A 21,055-nucleotide genomic window follows, 5' to 3' on the forward strand; every position below is an offset into this window, starting at 1 on the left:
TCAAATTTGCTATAATATTGGTTTTAATTGTGAAAACTTTCAATTCCATACATCATTCTATTCCATTTCGATTGAAGTAATATGAGATTCTATTAGTGATAACCAAACTGTTATGCTCTACAGGGACTTCAGACGAGTGATTTAAATCGGTTCAATTTACACGATTTAATCTCTTAATGACTGGAAGCTGGTTTTTTTACTTCCATGTTTTGCTTCACAACGTCGATTATCAGAACAAAATTCTTTCATTTTTTCCCCAAAACCAAGGTAAAGCTTTGATGCCCCGAACGTGCTTTTTCAGTACGGCAATTGCCACCTTAACTAGCCGTATCCTTTTCTCTGTCGTGATCCACATATCCACCTCAACAGACACGAACTGACTGACGTGATTTACGACGACTTTTTAAGAAATTGAATTAGGAACTACAGCACGACCCGGGGGGAGTTTATCAGTCTTTCAGGTGGAACTGATCCCCAAATTAGTTTTCACCTCGTTTCTTGCTTTCACCTTCTGAATTATATTATACTTCCATTAGCAGGAGCTGTGATTTACCCGAACCAGCAGCATGGTGGTGATGTTTCCCACCTCTGAAGGAATTTTATCGATTTTCGACTTCCACTAGGCATCCTTTCGGAAGTAAGCGATAGGAGATGGATCGTTCCTTCACTACTAAATAATTAATTGTTACAAATTTGCTCGGAAAAGCAGACACGATATTGAGATTTACGACAAAGCCATTAAAATTAGCAGTCAATAGTTGTAGATAGCAGATGGCAAAGTTTGCTTCCCGGAGTTGATAACGTATAGCGTGTGGCTTAGGGCCCATTTCTCATGATTATCATGTTTCGTTTTGTGTCCCATTTTTCCATTGCAGCAGCAACTTTGGTATTTTGACCGCACAAAATGGCCACGCCAAGGGAGTTTCGTACCCAGCGGAAGGCAGCGCCACTATCGGAAGTCCCGCACGAAGGAGTGAAGTTTCGCCCATCCAGAATCACGTAAGTTTTGCTATAAGATTTCGGGGGGTTTGGGGAGCGGGCTATGATCCTGTCGCATGAAAGTTGTTTTTTTTTTATTTTATGCAAGTTAATGAAATCCGCAAAATATTTGCAGGTACCATGACCCCACAGTTATGGATCAAATAGTGTGGAGTCCAACCTATTAAATTCAATAAAACGACATGGAAAACGTAAAATTGTAATTTAAAAGCAGGAATCGAATCGTTTCAAATTGGAACTTCGGTTAGTAAACTGTTTTGAGTGTAATATTTACATAGGATTTCATAAAAATTAAAAATTGTATCCGTTCCTGAAAACCATATTATGGATCAATTTTTATATTATGGATCAAATTTTGACGTATTACGGATCAGTGCGCAAAATCAAAAGATTTTCAACTCAATGTATCTGTATTGCATGGTATGGCGAATGTTAACAATGTGTCATATATTACTGCCAAAAATAGTAGTGTTAGAGCTGGAAACAAGGGTAAAATGCCCTTTTTATTGTGATACTGCATTGTAGTAACTGAGACATGAACTGTTTGCGCTCCACACCAAGTTTTCCACCCATTTTTGTCTGCTAAAAAATGAAATTGACAAACCTTGATGTTTTATTAGTTTAATCCTTAGTGCTTTTGTCTGGAAATGTCGAATCCAATGCTTAAAAAGGCAGAAATCTACATTCTTTGGAAGTGATCCATAACCGTGGTAAACAATCATTTCCTGGTCCATATTATGGATCACTAGTTAGAAATGCTAATATTCGGTATTTAGAATAAAAATTCAAGTGAAATGTTTTCCAAAGATGAATTCATACTAAATCGAAGCGAACGAGCATAAACCATGCTATAGCATTTGATTTTTACCACCTGTGGGAGCTTATGAATGCTGACGGCACTTCTTACAGGAAACGACCATATAATGATAGCTGTGTGCTACCAACTAAACATTTGTCAAATACACCGTTATTTAGCGGTTGAATGTTGTGCTTAACATTACAACTGGTAGAAGACAAATAGTATAGCATGGGAAAAATATGTTTTACGTCAACGTTTATGTTTTGAGCAAGTTATCCGATGTTGAACGCCAAAGTGATCCGTCACTGTGGGTGATCCGTAACTGTGTGGGCATGGTATCTTCCATAGTCTTCTGGTATCATCTACAGATACAATGCAAAGTCATGCTAAAGGTGTCTAGGTTCGTTTCCATGTCAATCCTGCCAGGATCCTTACGTAACGGAAATTTCTTCGTTTCGCAATTCGTATAATCGTGCTCATTACATGATATAAAATAGCCACTTTGGCTTCCTCTAGGAGTTCCCCCAGGGATTCCTCCAGGAAATACTCCTGAGGTCCCTCCAGGAGTTTCTCCTGGGATTTATCCAGGGTTTTTTCCTGGGATTCCTGCAGGAATTATTCTAGGAATTCCGACAGGAAGTATTTCTGGGATTTCTCCAGGAATTCCTCCAAGGATTCCTCCAAGGAATTCTCCTGAGGTTCCTCCAAGGAATTCTCTTGAGGTCCCTCTAAAAATTTCCCATGGGATTTCTCCAGGAATTTCTTATGGGATTCCTCCAGTGATTCTTATAGGAATTAGTCCAGGGATTGCTCCAGGGATTCTTCCAGGAATTATTCCCGGGACCACTTCAGGAATTCTTTCAGGAATTCCTACAGGGATTTCTCCAGGAATTTTCCCTGGAGATTCCTTCAGGAATACCTCCAAGAATTCCTCCTGGGATTCCTACAGGGAATCATCCAGGAATTTCTCCAGGAATTCCTCCAGGGATTCCTTCGGGAATTTCTCTTTGGATTCTTCTAGGAATTCTTCCTGGGATTCCTACAGTATTTGCTTCTGGTCTTCCTTCAGGAATTTTTCCAGGGTTTCCTCCCGGAATATCTACAAGAATTCCTACAGTAATTCCTTCCATAGTTTCCATTGTGCTGTTATTAAAGTATATTAACTTGACACTAAGGTGAACACTTTCAGAAGATCAACTGCGCTGGACGCCCTTTGAATCCCATTTCACCTGCAGCATCTCAAGTTTACTTTCAATTGGGATAAGAGTTCTGCACACTTTCAACGAAAATGTGAAACTTTAAACCAGCGTTAAGGAACAAAGTGAACGCTTCTGTTGCTGGCTTGCAATAATCCATGATGTCGAAAGTTTCGTCAAGTGGTATGCACCCCGACGCCAGTTGAGACTAACCCTCATAATGAGTGTAGCTAGAAATTTCGCCAGGGGGATCATTCACAAATGTCACGCAAAAAACGAGCATAATAAATAATCTCTGTTTTTTGCGCTGTCTTCAAACTATGATGGACATCAATCCTCCCTTTTCTTTCACGTTGGGAAAAGTGGTTCAATTTATTGGCTGAGTTACTTAAATCTCAAATATCGATTTGTAGAACTCTTATTGATCAGCAATATCACCAAATATTGATGTAAAATATTACATGCAGTTCCTTTTAGAATGGCTAAGACTGATTCTTCCAACATTGCTTCCAGAAATAACCCACAAACTTGTCCAAGTATACCTAAAATAGTATCTGCGGAGTATAATCGGTGGCTTGATTTGTCTGGGATTTGTTTTTATTTTGTTTTTCTTTTTTTTCTTTACACTTTTTTATGAAACTCCCCATAACTTTAAAATACATGGTATGAGATCATGCGTGCAAAGATTCTTTCGTAAACTACTTCACAGATTACTCTTGTATTTTTTTCTGGATCCTACTGTCTAAGTATTTTCAAAACAATTTTTCTTATGACTTTCCAATCTCTTAACAGATCCCTTCGAACATTTCCTCTTGGTTTCTTTTTAACATTCACATTCTATCTTTTTCGTCCTAATCATTTTTCCTGGCACACTTCCATATATTTTTCAAAAAAATGAACACAATATTTTGATGTTCCTTTCAGCTATGTTCATTCGGAATAATACAACAACTAATCCAATAATCTTAAAATTTCTTCAAGATCACTGAAGTTACTACAGAGATTCATATATGAGTATCTTTGCGAATTTCTTCAGAATCTGCTTCAAATGACGAACAGTTATTTTCTCAAGAGATCTTCTTGGAATTATTTTGAGCATAATTTAAAGGATACATTCAAAGTTTATTTTGGACAGTTTTCCAAGAATTCGTAGAAAATACACCCAGGGTTTTTTTCAGGAGCTCCTCCAAGGATTTGTTCAGGATTTTCCAAATATATCCCTTGCAAAAGTTTTTTGAACCCAAGATTTAAATTAATATTTTGAAAACTCTCTTTTGAATTCTGCAGATGAATTTTTGGTGGTGTTTGAAGGTGGGAAAAACGGCTCATTTTAGAGAACGGAACGAATCATTCGTTTTAGTGAACCGGATCTTTTGAACGGTTCAGTGGCTCGCAAAGAGAAAGAGCGAACTAAACTGAACGAATGGAAGAAAGAGCGGTTAACTCCCTGTTGAGCGACTTGCGTCGTACCTTTACCACTGAAGTGTCTCATTCTTCGCTGCTTGAAACCCACGTACTCGGCCGACTTCCATTCAAGTGAGCACTATTTCTCTCTATCTATCATCTTCCTGTATACAAGGGGTCGGGGCAAATCCGTCTGTCTATGCTGAGAGCGCTGAGAGTACGTAGCAGTAGAAAACTGCGCTTGCATGTGTGGCGTGGCGCGCAAACCAAGACACGTGACAAGCGTTATAATGAAGACGAGAATCGAAATTTGGGGAAATAATTGAATTGTTCTTCTTCCGGATCACATTTTGTCTGATCCGTGCTGATCAAATGAACTGACTGTCGACAAAATAGAGCCACGGATCACTTTTTCTTTTTAGTGATCCGGATCTTATGAACGGCTCCGATTCTTTTTGCCCATCTCTAGTACAAATTATAGTAAAACTAGGATGGCACATTGGATGAAGCCCTGACAAAATCTCAGATCAAACTCATAGCACATTCTTGAAATAATTTCTGTTTAAATATTTAAAGGAATCTTGAGAAAAAAATATGGGAGTAGTGAAGGGAAATCACAAGATAAATTATTTAAATTATAATACAATACTTGATGATTACTTCTGATTAAATTCATTGAGCACTTGGGAATTTTAAAAATCTCTAGGAGCATATTTGAGAAATTATTATATCATGTCTTTAGAAGAACTTCAGATTACTTTTCTAGATTGAAGTTACCTTGAGTTACCTGAGAAACTTCTTGCAGACATCGTTGTAGCATCTTTTTTATGTAATACCTGTTATAACCTGAATGCTTGGAAAATTGTACAGGGAAATTTCATTTATCTGAGGTATTCTACAAACTTCCTCGAAAAAGCACAATAAGCATTCCTTGAGAAATTCAAATGATAATATCTAAAACTACCTGAGACAAATTACAGGGAAAACCTTTGGAGTAATTTCTTGAGGAATATATACAGGGTGTCCGCATATTATTTGGAACAGATTATTTCTCACCAGTACTGGGTGCAAACATCCAAGTTTAAAAACTCTGTAACTTCGCGATCGGTTGATCGATTCTGTTGAAATTTTCAGGCATGGACTCGCGATCATATGAAAATTATATTACAAATAATTGAAAAAACGTTTTATTCAATTGAGAAACAAAAATTTTGAAAAAAAAATATATATCAATAAGATTCTGGCTCTTAGAACTTTTTAATTATCTAAACTATAAAAAAATACCCCAGGAGCCAATTCCGGCATTGTAGGAGGAAAACAAATTATAACTAACTAATTACAAAAAAGCTCAAAAACAAGCTATGCAGTTGGAAAGCGTGTACAATTTTAATTTGGGACTCACTAGTCCAAATGAAAATCAAGTTACTCAGGACTTCAAAAACATTTTCAATCAAGAAGAGGTTTTCGACAATTTTTGGGAGACTGATTTGGAAGAAGTTATAACTATTATGAAAAAAATAAAAAAATATGAAAGCAGGGTTGGGAAAAAATCTGAAATTCATTCTACAGTAGCCAAACAAAGCCAATCGCAGTCAGCAAAGCCATTGAAACTCACGCCTATCGCTGCTGTAGGCAAAGAGCCTTAAAAATTGCAAAACACCCGTTACTAAGGGCAACCCAAAATTACTGTAAAAAAATGTTCTATTTCCTGTTGCATTTCCCGCATTTACCGTGATGCATCATTACCCGGACACTTAAGCAATGCCGAAACTTTAAACACTGTTTTGAATATGTTTTTGTCACTTCTGGTATCACTGTTATTGTTATTCACATAGATACACATTAAAACTTTGAATCTTGGGCAAAAAAATAATTGGAAAATGCAATTATAACATGTAAAACGTTAAATTAATGAAGCATATCGTGTTTTTAAATCCGGACACATGCATCAAAATGCCGGACGCTTTTGAATCGAAATCCGGACATGTGCGTGTGGTTTGAAAATACAAATGAAAAATCAATAAAATGCACTTCACTTTAACTGAAAATCCCAATATAATAAAATTATATGCATGCATTTGCATACAGGGATCAAAATATTGGGTAAAGTTATTTTTGTTTTACCTTTACCGCTGTCAACATCCTGCACTTAAGGTTCACGGGAATGATTCTCAATACTAGCACTTTTCTTCCGTAAATCCATTCACAAGAGATTGATCACAGTTCTTGTAATGTTACTATACAACTTTTCGTCAATTCACATTATGTTTGTTTTTCTAAAAGCACTAAATATAAGGTTTCCATTAAACGTCCGGGTTAATGATCACTTGCCTATAAATCCGGACAGCACTTGAGGCAGCCTTTCTTCACACTAAAAATGCTTATTTTCACAGGTTTTCCCACTCTTTCGTGCACACACTTGAAAATTATTATACCATACACTTCTTAGAGACGTACAGTACTAAAATTGTGTAGTTTAGTAACTTAATCGTAAATCAGAAGTGGCTGATTTTGTTGTCCAAATTTTTACTATAGAATTTGGTTCTTTGCAGGAATGACGCCGAGCTGGTGCAGCCAAATTGTTTTTATTTTTAATGTATTATTGCCAAGGATTACTAGATGAAACAATGAATTAAAATGAACAGCAATATTGAAGGTTGAAAATATTAATTACAAAACAATATTTAATGTTCGATTTCATATTTAATTTATTAATTATAACCAGAGTGTCCGGAGCCTTCAATGACACTAACGATTTAGGAAACTCATGCACCCAACATAGGCTACTTGATGAGATTCACGTTTTTGAACTACTGTACTTGGAAAGCCACGTGATTTTCGCGAAATTTAAGCCTACTACTATTACCATTCCCAGAACTGTATGGAAGTCCCTGGCAATGATGGAATTTTCTATATCCTCATCACGAAACTTCCAGAGAGTTCGTTATTAATATATTTAACAAATGATTTCAGTTGGCATATTTGGCTGACAAATAGAAAAAAAAATCAAACCGGACAAAAATCCTGCAAAAGATTTAGTCTATCGTTCAATCAGCTTGCTTTCCTCTACCAACAAACTTTTTAAGAAGATCATTTTGATCAGAATGATTGTCGAAAAAAAATTTTTTGCCATCTTGGATTCCGACATGGACATTCGGCTACTCAACAACTTTTACGTGTAACAAATCCGGTTCGTTCCAACAAATCTGAAGGCTATTCTACTGGTCTTGCTCTTCTAGACATTGAAAAAGCAATCAACAGAGTTTGGCATGAAGGCTTGATTGTAAAAATAAAATATTTAATTTTCTAACATACATTGTTAGAATAATCCAAAGTTAATGTAACCCGTAAATAAAATGTATGTATTCACTTATTAGCAGAAAATCGAAACCTTCTCTAGAGAACAAGCTTTTGATCTTCAAATAAACTCTGAAGCCTCCCTCCTTTGTATGGTATTAATGAGTTACATAGAATATCCATTGTTGAATCATTGGAACAAATGATGAATAAAACTATAAATGAATTAGGCAAAAACTTTTTGAATTCATAACAGATTTTTGGCGAACTACTCACTAGATGTTTTCTTGAATGTTGGTAAAATTTTGCAATGATTTCTGATAAAATCTTTGGCAGAAGCCTGATTTTATGTTAACTCGAAGCATTATCTTAAAAGTTTGCCATGACGCAATTTTATACATGAGTGCTGTAAATAATACTTTGAAATATTTCTTGAACATTATCCTTGGTAGCAAACCAGCTGACTACGCCCATGGAATATTGCAGCTAAACTTTCTTCCGATAGATGCTGGTTTGCTTCGCTGGGTGCTACAGTCTGAGTTGGCAGTTATCCGGAAGTGAGCAAAGCGCGAACACATAAGCAAAAATATTATTCTTTCATCCGGTTAAAAGTTTTGCCGGAAAACTGCTCCAACATTCCCGGGGATGAGGAAGTATTGTTGGGGTGAGGTTGTTTCTCTTAAAAATAAAAAAGTACATGGTGTAAGAAGGGGACCAAATTGAAGAAACTTTTTCTTCAAGAATGTTCCAGGTGCACGTTCAACTTATTTTTAAACTACTTAGTTGGAAGAAATTTTTTAATACACTTATTGTGATGGCCATTAAACGCTCCCACATTTGTTCGTTCCCTTTCTCTCCTTTCCAGACAACAAGTCGCCGAGGTTGGCAATCGCCCAGTCAGGACAACGTTCCACCGCTGTCGCCAAAATCCGATGATTATCACCACTATCAACTGCAGCACTGTATCCGAAGTCCACCTCCTGTGGCTATTTACGGCAATGGAACGTTACCACCCGGAGCCGGAAATCAGTACACGTTAAATCCGTACAGCTGCAGTAGCAGTTCCAACGTCAACGGTTACGTTTCATACCATCAATCTCAGTCTGGTCAACAGCAGCAGCAACAGCAGTACGGTATATCTTCGCCGAAAAGTATTTTGAGAAACGGTCTGAGCACGTTTGAACCCAGCTACGGTGCCGGCAGTGGGAACTATTCCAAAAGCGTCGACAGCAACTACTCGGACACGATGTACGGGATGAAGGAGGACAGCTTTCGAAAGTCTGGGCCCCCAAGTGGCGGAGTGATGACGAGCAACGGGAGCTACGGTAATGTGATGGTGAATTCGCTAAACTATTCCACTGCGACCAGTTCCAGTAACGAGCTGTTGGAGGATTTGCATCACATCGAGCAGAACCGAATGAAACGGGGCCAACAGCACATAAAAATCAGCTCCAGCTCGTCCTCTTCGATCAACTCCAACAACAACAACCTGGTCAACAACAACAGTATTATTGGTGGCAATAACAACACGTACATCAACAGCAATGGCTTCGAGGGACAGCAGCGTGCTGTTTGTGAAGGTGAGTTGTTAGGTAGAGTTCAATTTGAAGAAAACAATTTCGCTGAACGATTTCAACAAAGGTAAAAAATATGAAGCTTGATTTTTTACTTAAAAGTCGAACTTTCAATACACATGTGTGTTTTTTAATATTATTTTATCTATGTATCATCAAATAAATATGTAAGTGATCTAAAATCCTTAACAAATTTTACTTGTTAGAGAATTTCATGATTTTCAGGAAAAATTTTGATTATTTTTTCCAATTACTTCTTATAGCCCATTTGGTGTTGAAAAAATAATATTTTTATAGTTTAAAAAATGTACCCCCCAAAACACATATACCTCTTATCGAAAAATTGCATTTTTCGCTTTTTGAAATATTATTCTGTGTATAACTTTGCAAATCAGCACGATTTAAATTTACTCGTATTCTTTCCTTTCACTCATAGGCAAATACGGGAAACTGCAAACCATTGGCGGCAAACATCAGATCCCTCAGCAATTTGGAACCAATGGGGCCTATTACGAGCAGCACAACAGTATCAATAACAATTTGGTTTATGGCGTGAACAAACATCCACCTCAGCCAGGTCAGCTGAAATCGGGTGCCACCGGTGCCCTTTCACCTCCACCTCCGGTTCGAACTCCATCTGCCAATAACAACCCAGCCGGTGTCAAGAGTAATCGCCTTATTACAAACCGAGGAAGCAACGGAAATAACAATAACAACAACAACAGCTTTGAAATATGCTCCGCAAATAGTGGCGGCGGAAACGCAAACCAAACTGGCGGCAGCAGTTCAACATTATCGAGCTTTGCAAACAAATTTCACAAATTGACTGGCAGTGGCAGGAACTCTTTCGATGCAGCTGCCACCAATAGCAAACTAAATCATGTTAACAACAACGGTGCGCCATCTGTCGGGCCTCCGGTCATTGTCCACCATCAGCCAACGTTGCCCCAGACATCGCAGTGCAAAAATCAACACCCACCTCAGCCGAATCAACAGCAGCAGCAGCAACTCCATCACCATACCAGCAATGGTAGCAGTAGCAGTAATGGTCACCATCCACACCACGGTCACTCCCATCCGGTTGGCCATCACAACACGCTTTCCTCGCCGGAGAGTGCTTACTCCACCGGATACTCGACCGATGGTACGTCGCCTGGTAAGTAGAACGAAAAATATCTACGGAATTGTTTGAGTTTACGAGAAGAGTCTGGTATAAAATGCACTTTGGGATGAAACGAATCTTCTGAACATTCGCCTGATGAAAAGCACTTTGGCGAAGCATTTTACCCCAACATCCCCCCACATTATTACTTGATGAAGTTAGTCGATGATTGAATTTTGCTGGGGATGCCGGAAAAAATCTTTGTTTCGGTGTCAGAGTAGACGATTTCCTAAAGGTGGAGAAAAGCATCTCGTAAACCTCATTATTTAATATAGTGTTTCTGTTGATCGTGCAATCTATCTAACTGCAGCTGCAATCACGATAATGATGCAACCATGAGGTAAAGAGAGGACTGGGTAGACTTGACTCTCTTTCTTAGTTATGCTGTAATTTGAAATTCGTTTGGATTGCTGTACTGCCTCCCTTATATATTTGATATAGATTCAGGTGCGGTATACTGCCCGCAACCACATAATAGGGTGCGATTTTCCTAAAATTCGTAAATTCGGTTTTCCTAAAATTAGATTCTATACCATTATCCGAAATGTAATTTACTGAAATGTACCATTACCCGGGAAAACATCTAGGGTCGGGGTTCCCTTAGTGGACAATCCCCTATAGTCGCACTTGTGGCTTTTTACGGCCGTTTTGCTATAAATCTTTTCTAAACATTTTTTGACATGAAGGTGAGGAGCTATTTATCTAAGTATCATTGATACACAGCTTGATTTTGTTCAAACAATGATCGAAATAATTAGTTTTGCTTAAAATTTGAGCTCCCTTGCGCCTATAGAAAACCTATTGTTCCTATAGTAGCACTACCGAGAGACACTATTTAAATATATTTTTTATTATACGAAATAATTGATGAATTAAAAACTTTTTTTACATCAAACGAAAGTTTTTGATCCGCACTTTGTAGGAAAAATATAAAAGTTTTGTAAACATACGGAATTGATAAGCATTTTTCCAACGCCGTGATGCTAGTGCTACTATAGGAACAGAAATTAGAAATAGTGCTACTATAGGCACATGTATTCCTATAGTGGCACACGCGATAATAAACACAAACATTTGAGTTTTCGTAGTTTTCATATTTTTCCTACAAAACCTACATAGCTTTTAGATGATGTAAAAATAATGACGCAAGCATTTTTTTTTTCGGTTTTATACGAATTTTTGTTCTTAGTTGTGCGGCCATTGGTACATCGACCCTACCAGAAAACCAAACCTTTCATTTCAGACGACCTTTATCAGTTCATTTTAATACAATTTTAACAAACTCGACTAGAGTCGATTAAGTACATGACACTGAAAATTGCCTTACAGATAAGGTAGAAATACGCATATCTCATTCTACATCTAAACCAGCAGATTATGAAGATCGAATGTACCTCGGATTTTTTCCCGCTAGAGATAAGTATTTGATCTTTATTTTCTTAATCGAAAGGTTTTAAAATATTATATAGGTGAATTTTTTTTCCACACATTTTGTATGGGATGAAATGCGTAGGAAAACGTGATTTTCGTGGGCTGTATATAAAAGAATAGCAAAAAAGTGGAAAAAAAATCAAAAGTTCTCCGATCAAATATTTTAAAATATTCCGATTATGAAAATATAACTAAAAATCCTAAACTCATGGGGAAAAAAATCCGGTACATTCAATTTTCATAATCTGCTGGTTTGGACATAGCGTGTATCTGCTGGTTTGGACATAGCGTGTAAGGATATACACTCTAGTGCAGTGGTCACCAAACCGCGGCCCGCGGGCCGCATGCGACCCTTAACATGGCTTCGTGCGGCCCGCGAGACTTTTTCGGAAATAAGGGAGTTGCGGCCCGCATGTTATGATTTCATTGAAAAAAAAAAAAAAAATTTCTTAAGTCCTTACAACTAAATACTTATGAATTTTACATTCTGTGCTCCATCGTGCTGAGCAGACGGAATGTTATCTTGTTTATGTTTCATTCCATAATCAGCTCTGAGTTTTGTTTGCAAATCCTAAGTTTTATCAAGTCTTGAATTTTCCCTACATCCTGAAAAAGCGTCTTGAGTAAAGTGGGGCAAAAGTTCAAGTGGGGTAAGAGTTTCTTTTTGAGATTTCTCGCTCAATTCAAAACAAATCTTATAAATGTCATGGTGGTTCGAATTCTATTCAAGTAAGAGACTTTCAATCCAAAAATCCATTGACATTTGGAAAAGTTATGGCTATTTGTTGTTTTTCGACGTGAATATTGTAATTTTTGGTCAAACTTTCGTTGCATGGAGCCAATTGAAGAAAAAATCTTTTTCAATATTTTATGTAAGGGCGTTTCTAGGCCTATTATAAGGTTGCTTTGAGGTGTATTAGTTTTTGCATAAATGCTTGAAAACAATTTTTGGCCCATAGTGGGGCAAAAGTTCGAATCAGCGGGGCAAAAGTTCGACTTATGTATAAAATCACGGAAAAATTTGCAAATTGCCTGAAATCCACATATTATCTTCAAATTTATTTAAATTTGTCTGATCGTGTGAAAATTGTCACCAAAATTTTGCATTTCCACTTAGTTTTGCGAAAAATTGCTATTTTTGAGTATATTACTATCAACCCGGTTTTCGGCCATTTTTTGATGAAAATTTAGTGTGTATTTTTCGTCAAACTTAAGTTTACGGCTGGTGTAAAGTATGCCTGTCATAAAAGGATCGATATTTTGTGTTTTAGCCAGCGAACTTTTGCCCCACACTAGATTCGAACTCTTGCCCCTCCGGTGGGGCAAAAGTTCGAATAAGACAATCAATTTTGAAACTGTTATAATTAAAAATGGGTAATTGACGCAAGTTTGTTCAGCAAAATTATAGCCAATAAGTTGAAGATTCACTTGGTATGGTATTTGTTTTGTTTTAACTGCTATTGTTTTCCTGGAAACTTTGATTATACCACTAAGGTCGAACATTTGCCCCACCTTACTCTACAGCCAATAAGCTTAAAAGCGTTTTGAATCTGTTGAGAGCTTTGGGAGCGTATTACCCAGACAACCAAAATGTACGTATAACGATATCACCTGGAGGCTTTATATGTGCAAAATTTCACTTATAAGATGTCGCGAAAAGGCCTTCTACGTATAAAAGTGGAGGCGATATGCGTCCATATATTATATGATGGATAATAACATACAATGCGAGTGTGTAAATATTATTCCGAACTAACCTGTGATCTTATGCGATTTAATTTATGATAACAAATGTTGATTTGACAACTGCTACGGATTAATTCGACTTACTTTGTACGAGTGTTCGAGACGAAACAAATGTATAAATGAACTCAGAAAAGGAGTGTTTTATGCGAGGAAACTCATCAATCTGACGAGTTTATCCACGGAGTTTTGCGGGTTTGATGTAATTAGTATGAATAAAGGAGTTGTAACGTGAACTTTCATGCGATTTCTGGTTGTCTGGGTAGTAATTAGAATCAAGAGACGTTAGGAACTCCTAAACAAAATATATACTTTGCTCGAAGATTGCACTGGACATTAGCTGTAAAAGGGGTTTTTCCGTAGCAGTAACGCTTCCAGTGAATATTTTCTTATGACCCCGTGTTCGAAAACGATTAATGAATAACGGACATCATCTTCAGCAATTTAGATGCACATACTGTAACTTAACATTAGACAACGGAACGAGCATGCACTACAATGACACAGCCGAGAAACATTCCTGATGAAAGTTTCAATGGCTGAAGCAGGAATCGAACCACACCTCATGATATAATGCGCTTAAATACCTGACGACACTAACCGCACGGCCACGAGGCCCACTGATTCTGATAGTGATTGTGCACCATTTATTTTAAAATCCCGAATGTATGATTTCTAAGCTGGAATTATCGGAACAAATACCTTTTGAAAATTACGAAAATTATGAGGATTAAAGCAGCTCAGAAGACAGATATTAGTGATATTTCAGCATTGAAGCAGAACCGTCATTGTTTTTGTAAAATCCTGATATTTGATCTCTTGAATGCTAATCGGTCTTTTTTTGTTGCAAATCTAAAACATTCATATTTAAAAAAAAAAACAAAACAAAAAAATAAGCTGGTGACAAAACCATAAATGTCTCAAAGACATGGAGTTAATAATTAAGGGTCCTTGTTTATAGTATTTAAAATCCGCCAAAATAGAGTCTTGCATATCTTGCGGCCCGTTCTGAAAGTACCGAAGTAGCCCGCATAGTCAGTTAAGCTGAGGACCACTGCTCTAGTGGAATTAAATGGTACAGTACTGAATTCAGTTTTCATTCATTCAAAAATTCGTGTTTGAGCCAAAAAATATTAAAATTGAAGTAGTGTGCTAGCAACTTCGAGGAGAATTATCATGAGCATAAGCAAAGATTACCGTACATTTCGTAGTTGCTGCCGTTTGGTCGAACGCCATTTGGCTGAATGCCATACGGCCGAACGGGTCGTTTAGCCGAATTACGAACACAAAAAGTAGCACGCCAAAGTGTAGGATTCATAGGTGTGGCCTAGTAATTGTCAGGAAAACAATTTGTTTTTTTTATGATGTGACAGGACTTCAGGTTTATAGCTAAATAAGTGCTCCCCGACCTAATCGACCCGTTAATTTAGGAAGATGTTGTGATCTCCACGTTGTGATTTCGTCATAAATTTTTCCTCCTTTTAAACATAGGCTTTTCTTGCCTTCAAGGAATCCTTTGTGATTTTATTTTCCAGTGATTTCCTCAGGATTCCCTCCAGTGATTTATATTGAAATTGCTCAGAGCTTTCTACAGTCATGTCTCAAGTGATAACTACACAAATCCTTCCAGAGATTTGTTTATAGATGTCTCCAGGGATTCCTCGAAGACTATCACCAGGAATTTCTGCAAAAATGTCTCTAAAGATTTCTTCTTTCGATCGCAACCATATTTTAATATCAGTACCGATAGGGCCCTAATCCATTACTCCAGAGATGCCTACAGGAATCCCTTATAGAAATTCCTACAGGAATATTTCCAGAGACTCCTCCAGGCATTCCTCCAGAGATTTTTCCCACAACTTCTTTAAAAAAATCTCCAGAGATTACTTCATGCAAATCTCTACATAGGATCCTCCAAAAAATGTTTAAAGGATTTTTTTTTTCAGATATCCTTTCAAAGAGTTCTGCAATTGACTTCCTCAATGAAAACTTACCTGGAGGTTTCTCTGGGATAATTCCTGAAAGAAAACTCTTGTGGAATCCTTTTATGAGTTCATAAAGTAATTTCTAGTAGGATCCCTAGATGTGACAAGTATCCAAAGAGGAAGTTCTGAGGTTAAATCTGAACTCCTCCCTGGAGAAATCCTTGGGGGCATCTCCACAAGAATCTATATAAAGGTTTTCCCGGAAGAATTCTTGAAGAATCTTGAAGAATTTCTGGAGGAATCTAAAAAAAAATGCCATTAGAAACCGCTTCACGAATCTCTGAAAGAATCTCTGGAGTAATCGCTGCAGGATTCATTTTATAAATTCCAGGAGGAATTCCATCAAAAAATTTACTGAAGGAATGATTGGAAGCATACCTTAATGAATCCCTAGAGGAACTTCCGGCAGAATTGCTGGATGAATAATCGAAGGTATTCCTGGAGCCCTATCGGAACCAATCTAAGAAAAGTCGTTGCGACCTAAAGTTTATCCTGGAGAAATATAAGAAAAAAAACTACTAAATATACTACCACTGAAATTACTTAAGAATGGAAAATTTCAAATAACTTGCCAGATTCAGTATTTTATTTTGAGTTAATTACAGGCAGAATCTGAGAGAGAAGTTTGGAAGGATTTCTTGAAGGAATATCTGAAAGAAAACAAAATCCTGGAGGAATTAGTGAAAGAAAATTGGGAAAAACTAATTAAAATCTTTGGACTAATAGAAGAAGGAATATTTGAAAATATTTTCGAAAGCATCCTGTGATAAGCTCCTGGATGAATTCAAGTTTTTTGTTTACGACAAAAATGATAAGGTCAACTTATAGTACAGCTTATCATATTTAACCAAACATAACCAAATAATTTTAAATTTGACAATTATAGGAACATTATTTATTTTTGTTATTTCATATTCTATGGCTTTCTTCTGGAATACTGCATGGATTTTATCTGAATTCATTCTTTACCTAACTTAATAAATTTTTCAGAAAACTCCCTTCAAAAAATTTAAGGATTGTTCATTGAGATTTTATTCAAGAAATGTCTCCAGAGATTTCGCTACGAATTCCTCCAAATTTTCATTTATTTCATAGTTATGAAATTGTTTAGGGACTGTTTTACGAATTCTTCCGATGCTCATCCAGTTTTGCAATGTTCAGTATTTCTCCAAATTATCCCTTTATAATTCTTGCAAGGATTTTTTCAGGAACTCTTAAATGTTTCTCCAGAACTTTTTGAGGACTTCCTAAAAAAAAAACCTTCCAGCATTTCAGTTTTGACTAGTCGTTCCGGCTAACGTTGTATTGCTACCCAGTGGGTCGTTTTATTATTCTTTTTATTGTTATTATCTTTTTAGAGAAATTTTCAACCCACGGCTGGTTCATCTTCACTATTATTCATAACATTCTCCAAATCTCTACAGCACCTATTTCTCCAGAGATTCTTGAAAGACTTTAACAAGAAATTTCTTCAAAAAAATCTCTAGGGATTTAGAAAAAAAATAGAGATTATTCCACGTATTTCTCCATAAATTTGGAAATACGTCCAGAGATTATTACAGTGATTTTTCCAGGAAAAGATAGACAGAGATTTCTCCAGATACTCTACAGTAATTCTTCCAGAAATTTGTCTAAGGATACTCCAGACATTTTCTCCAGAGATTTCTTCAAAGATAACTCTAGATGTGACTCAGCAATTTATCCAGGTAATCCTTCTTAGATTTTTTCTGCAGTTTCATCAGAAATTTCTTCAGAGATTACTTTTGTAACCCCTTTTTATAGTTCCTCCTAAAATACAGTAATGTCCCGATTTTGTCAGCCCCATGCTGCATTTAGGGTTGATGAAATCGGGAAAGAGCTAAAATCGGGATAAAATTTTTCGACAGATTTCAAGTTTTATTTCAACTAAAGGACTTACTTTTATGATTTTATTAATATAAACATTGTTTTTTTACTTCACTTTTCTATGTACAGTAAGCCAAGGTAATATTGATGAATTTCATGGATAATTATAAAAAAATTCATATTTGAAAAATTCGATCTTTAGATGATCGTATAGACGTGGCCAAAGTCATAATTGACTTTATGCAACCAATATTGGCAGTATAGATGTGTTTGGTCTAATAAAAATAAATATAAATTTTAGGCTGACAAAATCGGGAACAAAGGGTGCTAAAATCAGGGGTAGACAAAATCGGGTCATTACTGTAGTTCTACAGATATTTTCCAGGGATCCTGGATATTCCTCCAAAAACTCCGGTAAATTTTCCATAAATTGAACTAGAGATTTCTCTAAGAGTTCTCCCAGAATTTCCTCTAGAGATTCCTCCAGAGATTTCTAAATATGTTTTCTATAGGTTTCCTGCAATCCTTCCAAGTATTTTTCTAGGAATTTATCAGCGGATTTCTTCAAAAATTCCTTCATGGAGAGAGTTTCTGGAAAAATTCTTGAAGGAAGAAATCTCGGGATTATATCTGATTAAATTCCTGGAGGAATTCATGATGGAACTTCTGGTAGAATGTCTGGAGGTATTCTTAGAACGATCATCGAAAGTATTTTTTGAACAATTTTGTAGATAAATTTCTATGTGAAGCCATGGAGGATATGTAAAAATAGTTGTATCGTTGTAAAAAACCTAAAAGTATTTCCTGTAGCGATTTTGCTGATGCTATCGCAAGGAGAATTACTGGAGAAATTTCTTGAAGCATCGCTTTATGAAAAAGTTACTTGTTGAATCTCAGGAGAGATTCCAGGTGGAATCCCAGCAGGAATATCTGAAGGAATCCCTGGAGAAATCCTTGGAGACATCTTTTCAAGAATCCCTCTAGATATGTTTCTGGAGGAACGTTTGAAGAAGTTTCTAGAAGAATTTCTGGAGGAATCTCTGCAGAAACATCATGAGAAACCGCTTGAAAATATCTGGAAGAATCTCTGGAGGAATTCCTGAACAAATCTCTGGAAAAGTTCATGGAGAAATTCTTCCAGATATTTCATGAATTAATTTATGGTAAAATCCATGGAGTAATCTTCAAAAAAAAACCTGCGGATATCTCTGGAAGAGCCTTTGGAGAAACATTCTTCCAACACCAATGTTTTCATTATCAATCTGACCAAGACGAATTGAATTTTACTATACAACTTTCTACAGTTGCTGTGCAACGCAAGTTCAACGAACCAATATATTTGAGTGCAATAATATGTTCCTACAAAAAGTTTTCTAGTGGTTCGTTACACAGTTCGCGCAGACATTAGTGCAACTTGCACAAATGTTCGTGCATTGCACGCACTGTGTAATCAAAGCTTAATTGGAGGCTTTGTATGGAAAATTTAAAAAAGGTGCAAATGTATTGTTCAATACAGGTCGGACTCGATTATCCGGAGACTCGATTATCCGGGGACTCGATTATCCGAGATTCGATTATCCGGAATTTTGGACTTGATTATTCGGAATTTGTTTTTTGATGTTCTTGTTTAAATATTTTAAATTCTCTATTGAAATCCATTTGAAGCTAATTTAACAGCAATTGCAAAATTCGATGGCCATTAAACGATGAATATCTGTTTTGCTTTGCATTTAAGTAAGAGGTATAACCATTTTCCTCTTGTTTGATCATAACCTCGAAATTCCGGATGCTACTACTCTTCATTCTAACCTCTACAACACTCGAGTGAGTGTGAGAAGTAAATCACATTTGCATGAAAAGTAGCAATCAACGTTGCAAACCGTATATACATCTTTGTTCTGGAGCTCGTTAGGTTGAGTTTGAACCATGGCTGCCTACTCAGAAACAACGAACAAAATGCCAAGATTGGAGGTCCTGCGGTGTTTCTGCCATATCCTTCCAAACAAGGGAACGATGAGTGATGACGGGGATCCCAAGATGCTGCAGGGTGGGAAAATGTGTTGTTTAAGAGTTTTGGGCTTGAAGAGGGGATTTGCTTCCATGGCATACCGTTCGCTGCAGATCGCAAAGCTCAAAGTTTTGGTTTTTGCGTTTTTGTTTCTTTCCGCAGCAGCCTCAGTTAGTCCCGATGGCATATCCGGTAGTAAGGGGGAGATAAAAGGGATATAATAATCCTACAAATTACAAGCAAATTACCATATGCAAATTCTATCGTTCAAATGTCAGTTGGGTATCACGAATTTTGCATAATTTTTCATTTCTGTTGTTAGTGCAAATGTGAGGGCATGTTTCAAACCGGAAGAGAGCGTGATTTTATTTTTTATGCGATTTAAGGCTTGCTTTGGAATAAAAGTGTGATGATTTTGTACTTCACATTGAACAGAATGATGGTCATCAACGAAAATTCAATTTTTGTTAACGAACAGTTCGGATTCCGCCATGGACATTCGACCACTCATCAACTTTTACGTGTACCAAATTTGATTCGTTCCAACAAATCTGAAGGCTATTCTATCGGTCTTGATTTTCTAGACATAGAAAAGGCATTCGACAGTGTTTGGAATGAAGGCTTGATTGTAAAATTAAAAAAACTTTAATTTTCCAACATACATTGTTAGAATAATTCAAAGTTATCTGTCAAATCGTACACTTCAGGTTAATTATCAGAACTCCAGGTCTGAAAGACTTCCTGTAAGAGCTGGTGTTTCTCAAGGCAGCATTTTGGGACCAATATTATACAATATTTTCACATCTGACTTACCTGAGTTACCTCAGGGATGTCAAAAATCTTTGTTTGCGGATGACACAGGCCTCTCCGCCAAAGGACGAAGCCTGCGTGTCATCTGTAGTCGATTGCAAAAAAGTTTGGATATTTTTTCTTCATACTTGCAAAAATGGAAGATTTCTCCTAATGCTTCCAAACCTCAACTAATAATATTCCAACATAAACCTAAAGCTCTTTATTTGAAACCTTCAAGTAGACATGTTGTCACGATGAGAGGGGTTCCAATAAATTGGTCAGATGAAGTTAAGTATCTAGGGTGCATGCTAGATAAGAATTTAACTTTCAAAAATCACATTGAGGGCATTCAAGCCAAATTTAATAAATATGTAAAATGTCTCTATCCCCTTATTAATAGAAAATCAAAACTTTGTCTTAAGAACAAGCTTTTGATATTCAAACAAATTTTCAGGCCAGCCATGTTGTATGCTGTACCAATATGGACTAGCTGTTGTAATACCAAAAAGAAAGCTCTACAGAGGATTCGAAATAAAATTTTGAAAATGATTCTTAGGCTTCCTCCCTTGTATAGTACCAATGAGTTACATAGAATATCCAATGTTGAAACAAACGTTTGTTTCTTCAAATAAAATTATTAATAATTTCAGGCAAAAATCGTTACAATCTTCTATTGTCACGATTAATGCGTTATATACTTAGGTTAAGTAAATTAAAAACTGTTTTTTCTCCTATAAGCATGTGAAATCACCTCACCTGTAAAAAATCTGAACTGCTACGGCAAATGAAATGAAATATGTTGTTAATAAAATCTTAAATT

General features: G+C 36.6%; 1 protein-coding gene across 2 annotated transcripts in view; it reads left to right on the forward strand.

The window, feature by feature from the left end:
- The window catches only part of LOC5568868 (myb-like protein A), a 397,347-nt gene that overhangs the window by 328,974 nt on the left and 47,318 nt on the right, over positions 1 to 21,055 (forward strand). For both annotated transcript variants that reach the window (XM_021842690.1, XM_021842691.1), the window contains 3 exons: positions 876 to 999; positions 8,561 to 9,275; positions 9,706 to 10,425. In XM_021842690.1, coding sequence (XP_021698382.1) covers positions 876 to 999; positions 8,561 to 9,275; positions 9,706 to 10,425 — 1,559 coding nt within the window. The remainder of the gene's footprint in view (positions 1 to 875; positions 1,000 to 8,560; positions 9,276 to 9,705; positions 10,426 to 21,055) is intronic.

This window comes from Aedes aegypti, chromosome 2 (genome assembly GCF_002204515.2).
Source record: "Aedes aegypti strain LVP_AGWG chromosome 2, AaegL5.0 Primary Assembly, whole genome shotgun sequence".
In the NCBI taxonomy this organism is placed as follows: Eukaryota; Metazoa; Arthropoda; class Insecta; order Diptera; family Culicidae; genus Aedes; species Aedes aegypti.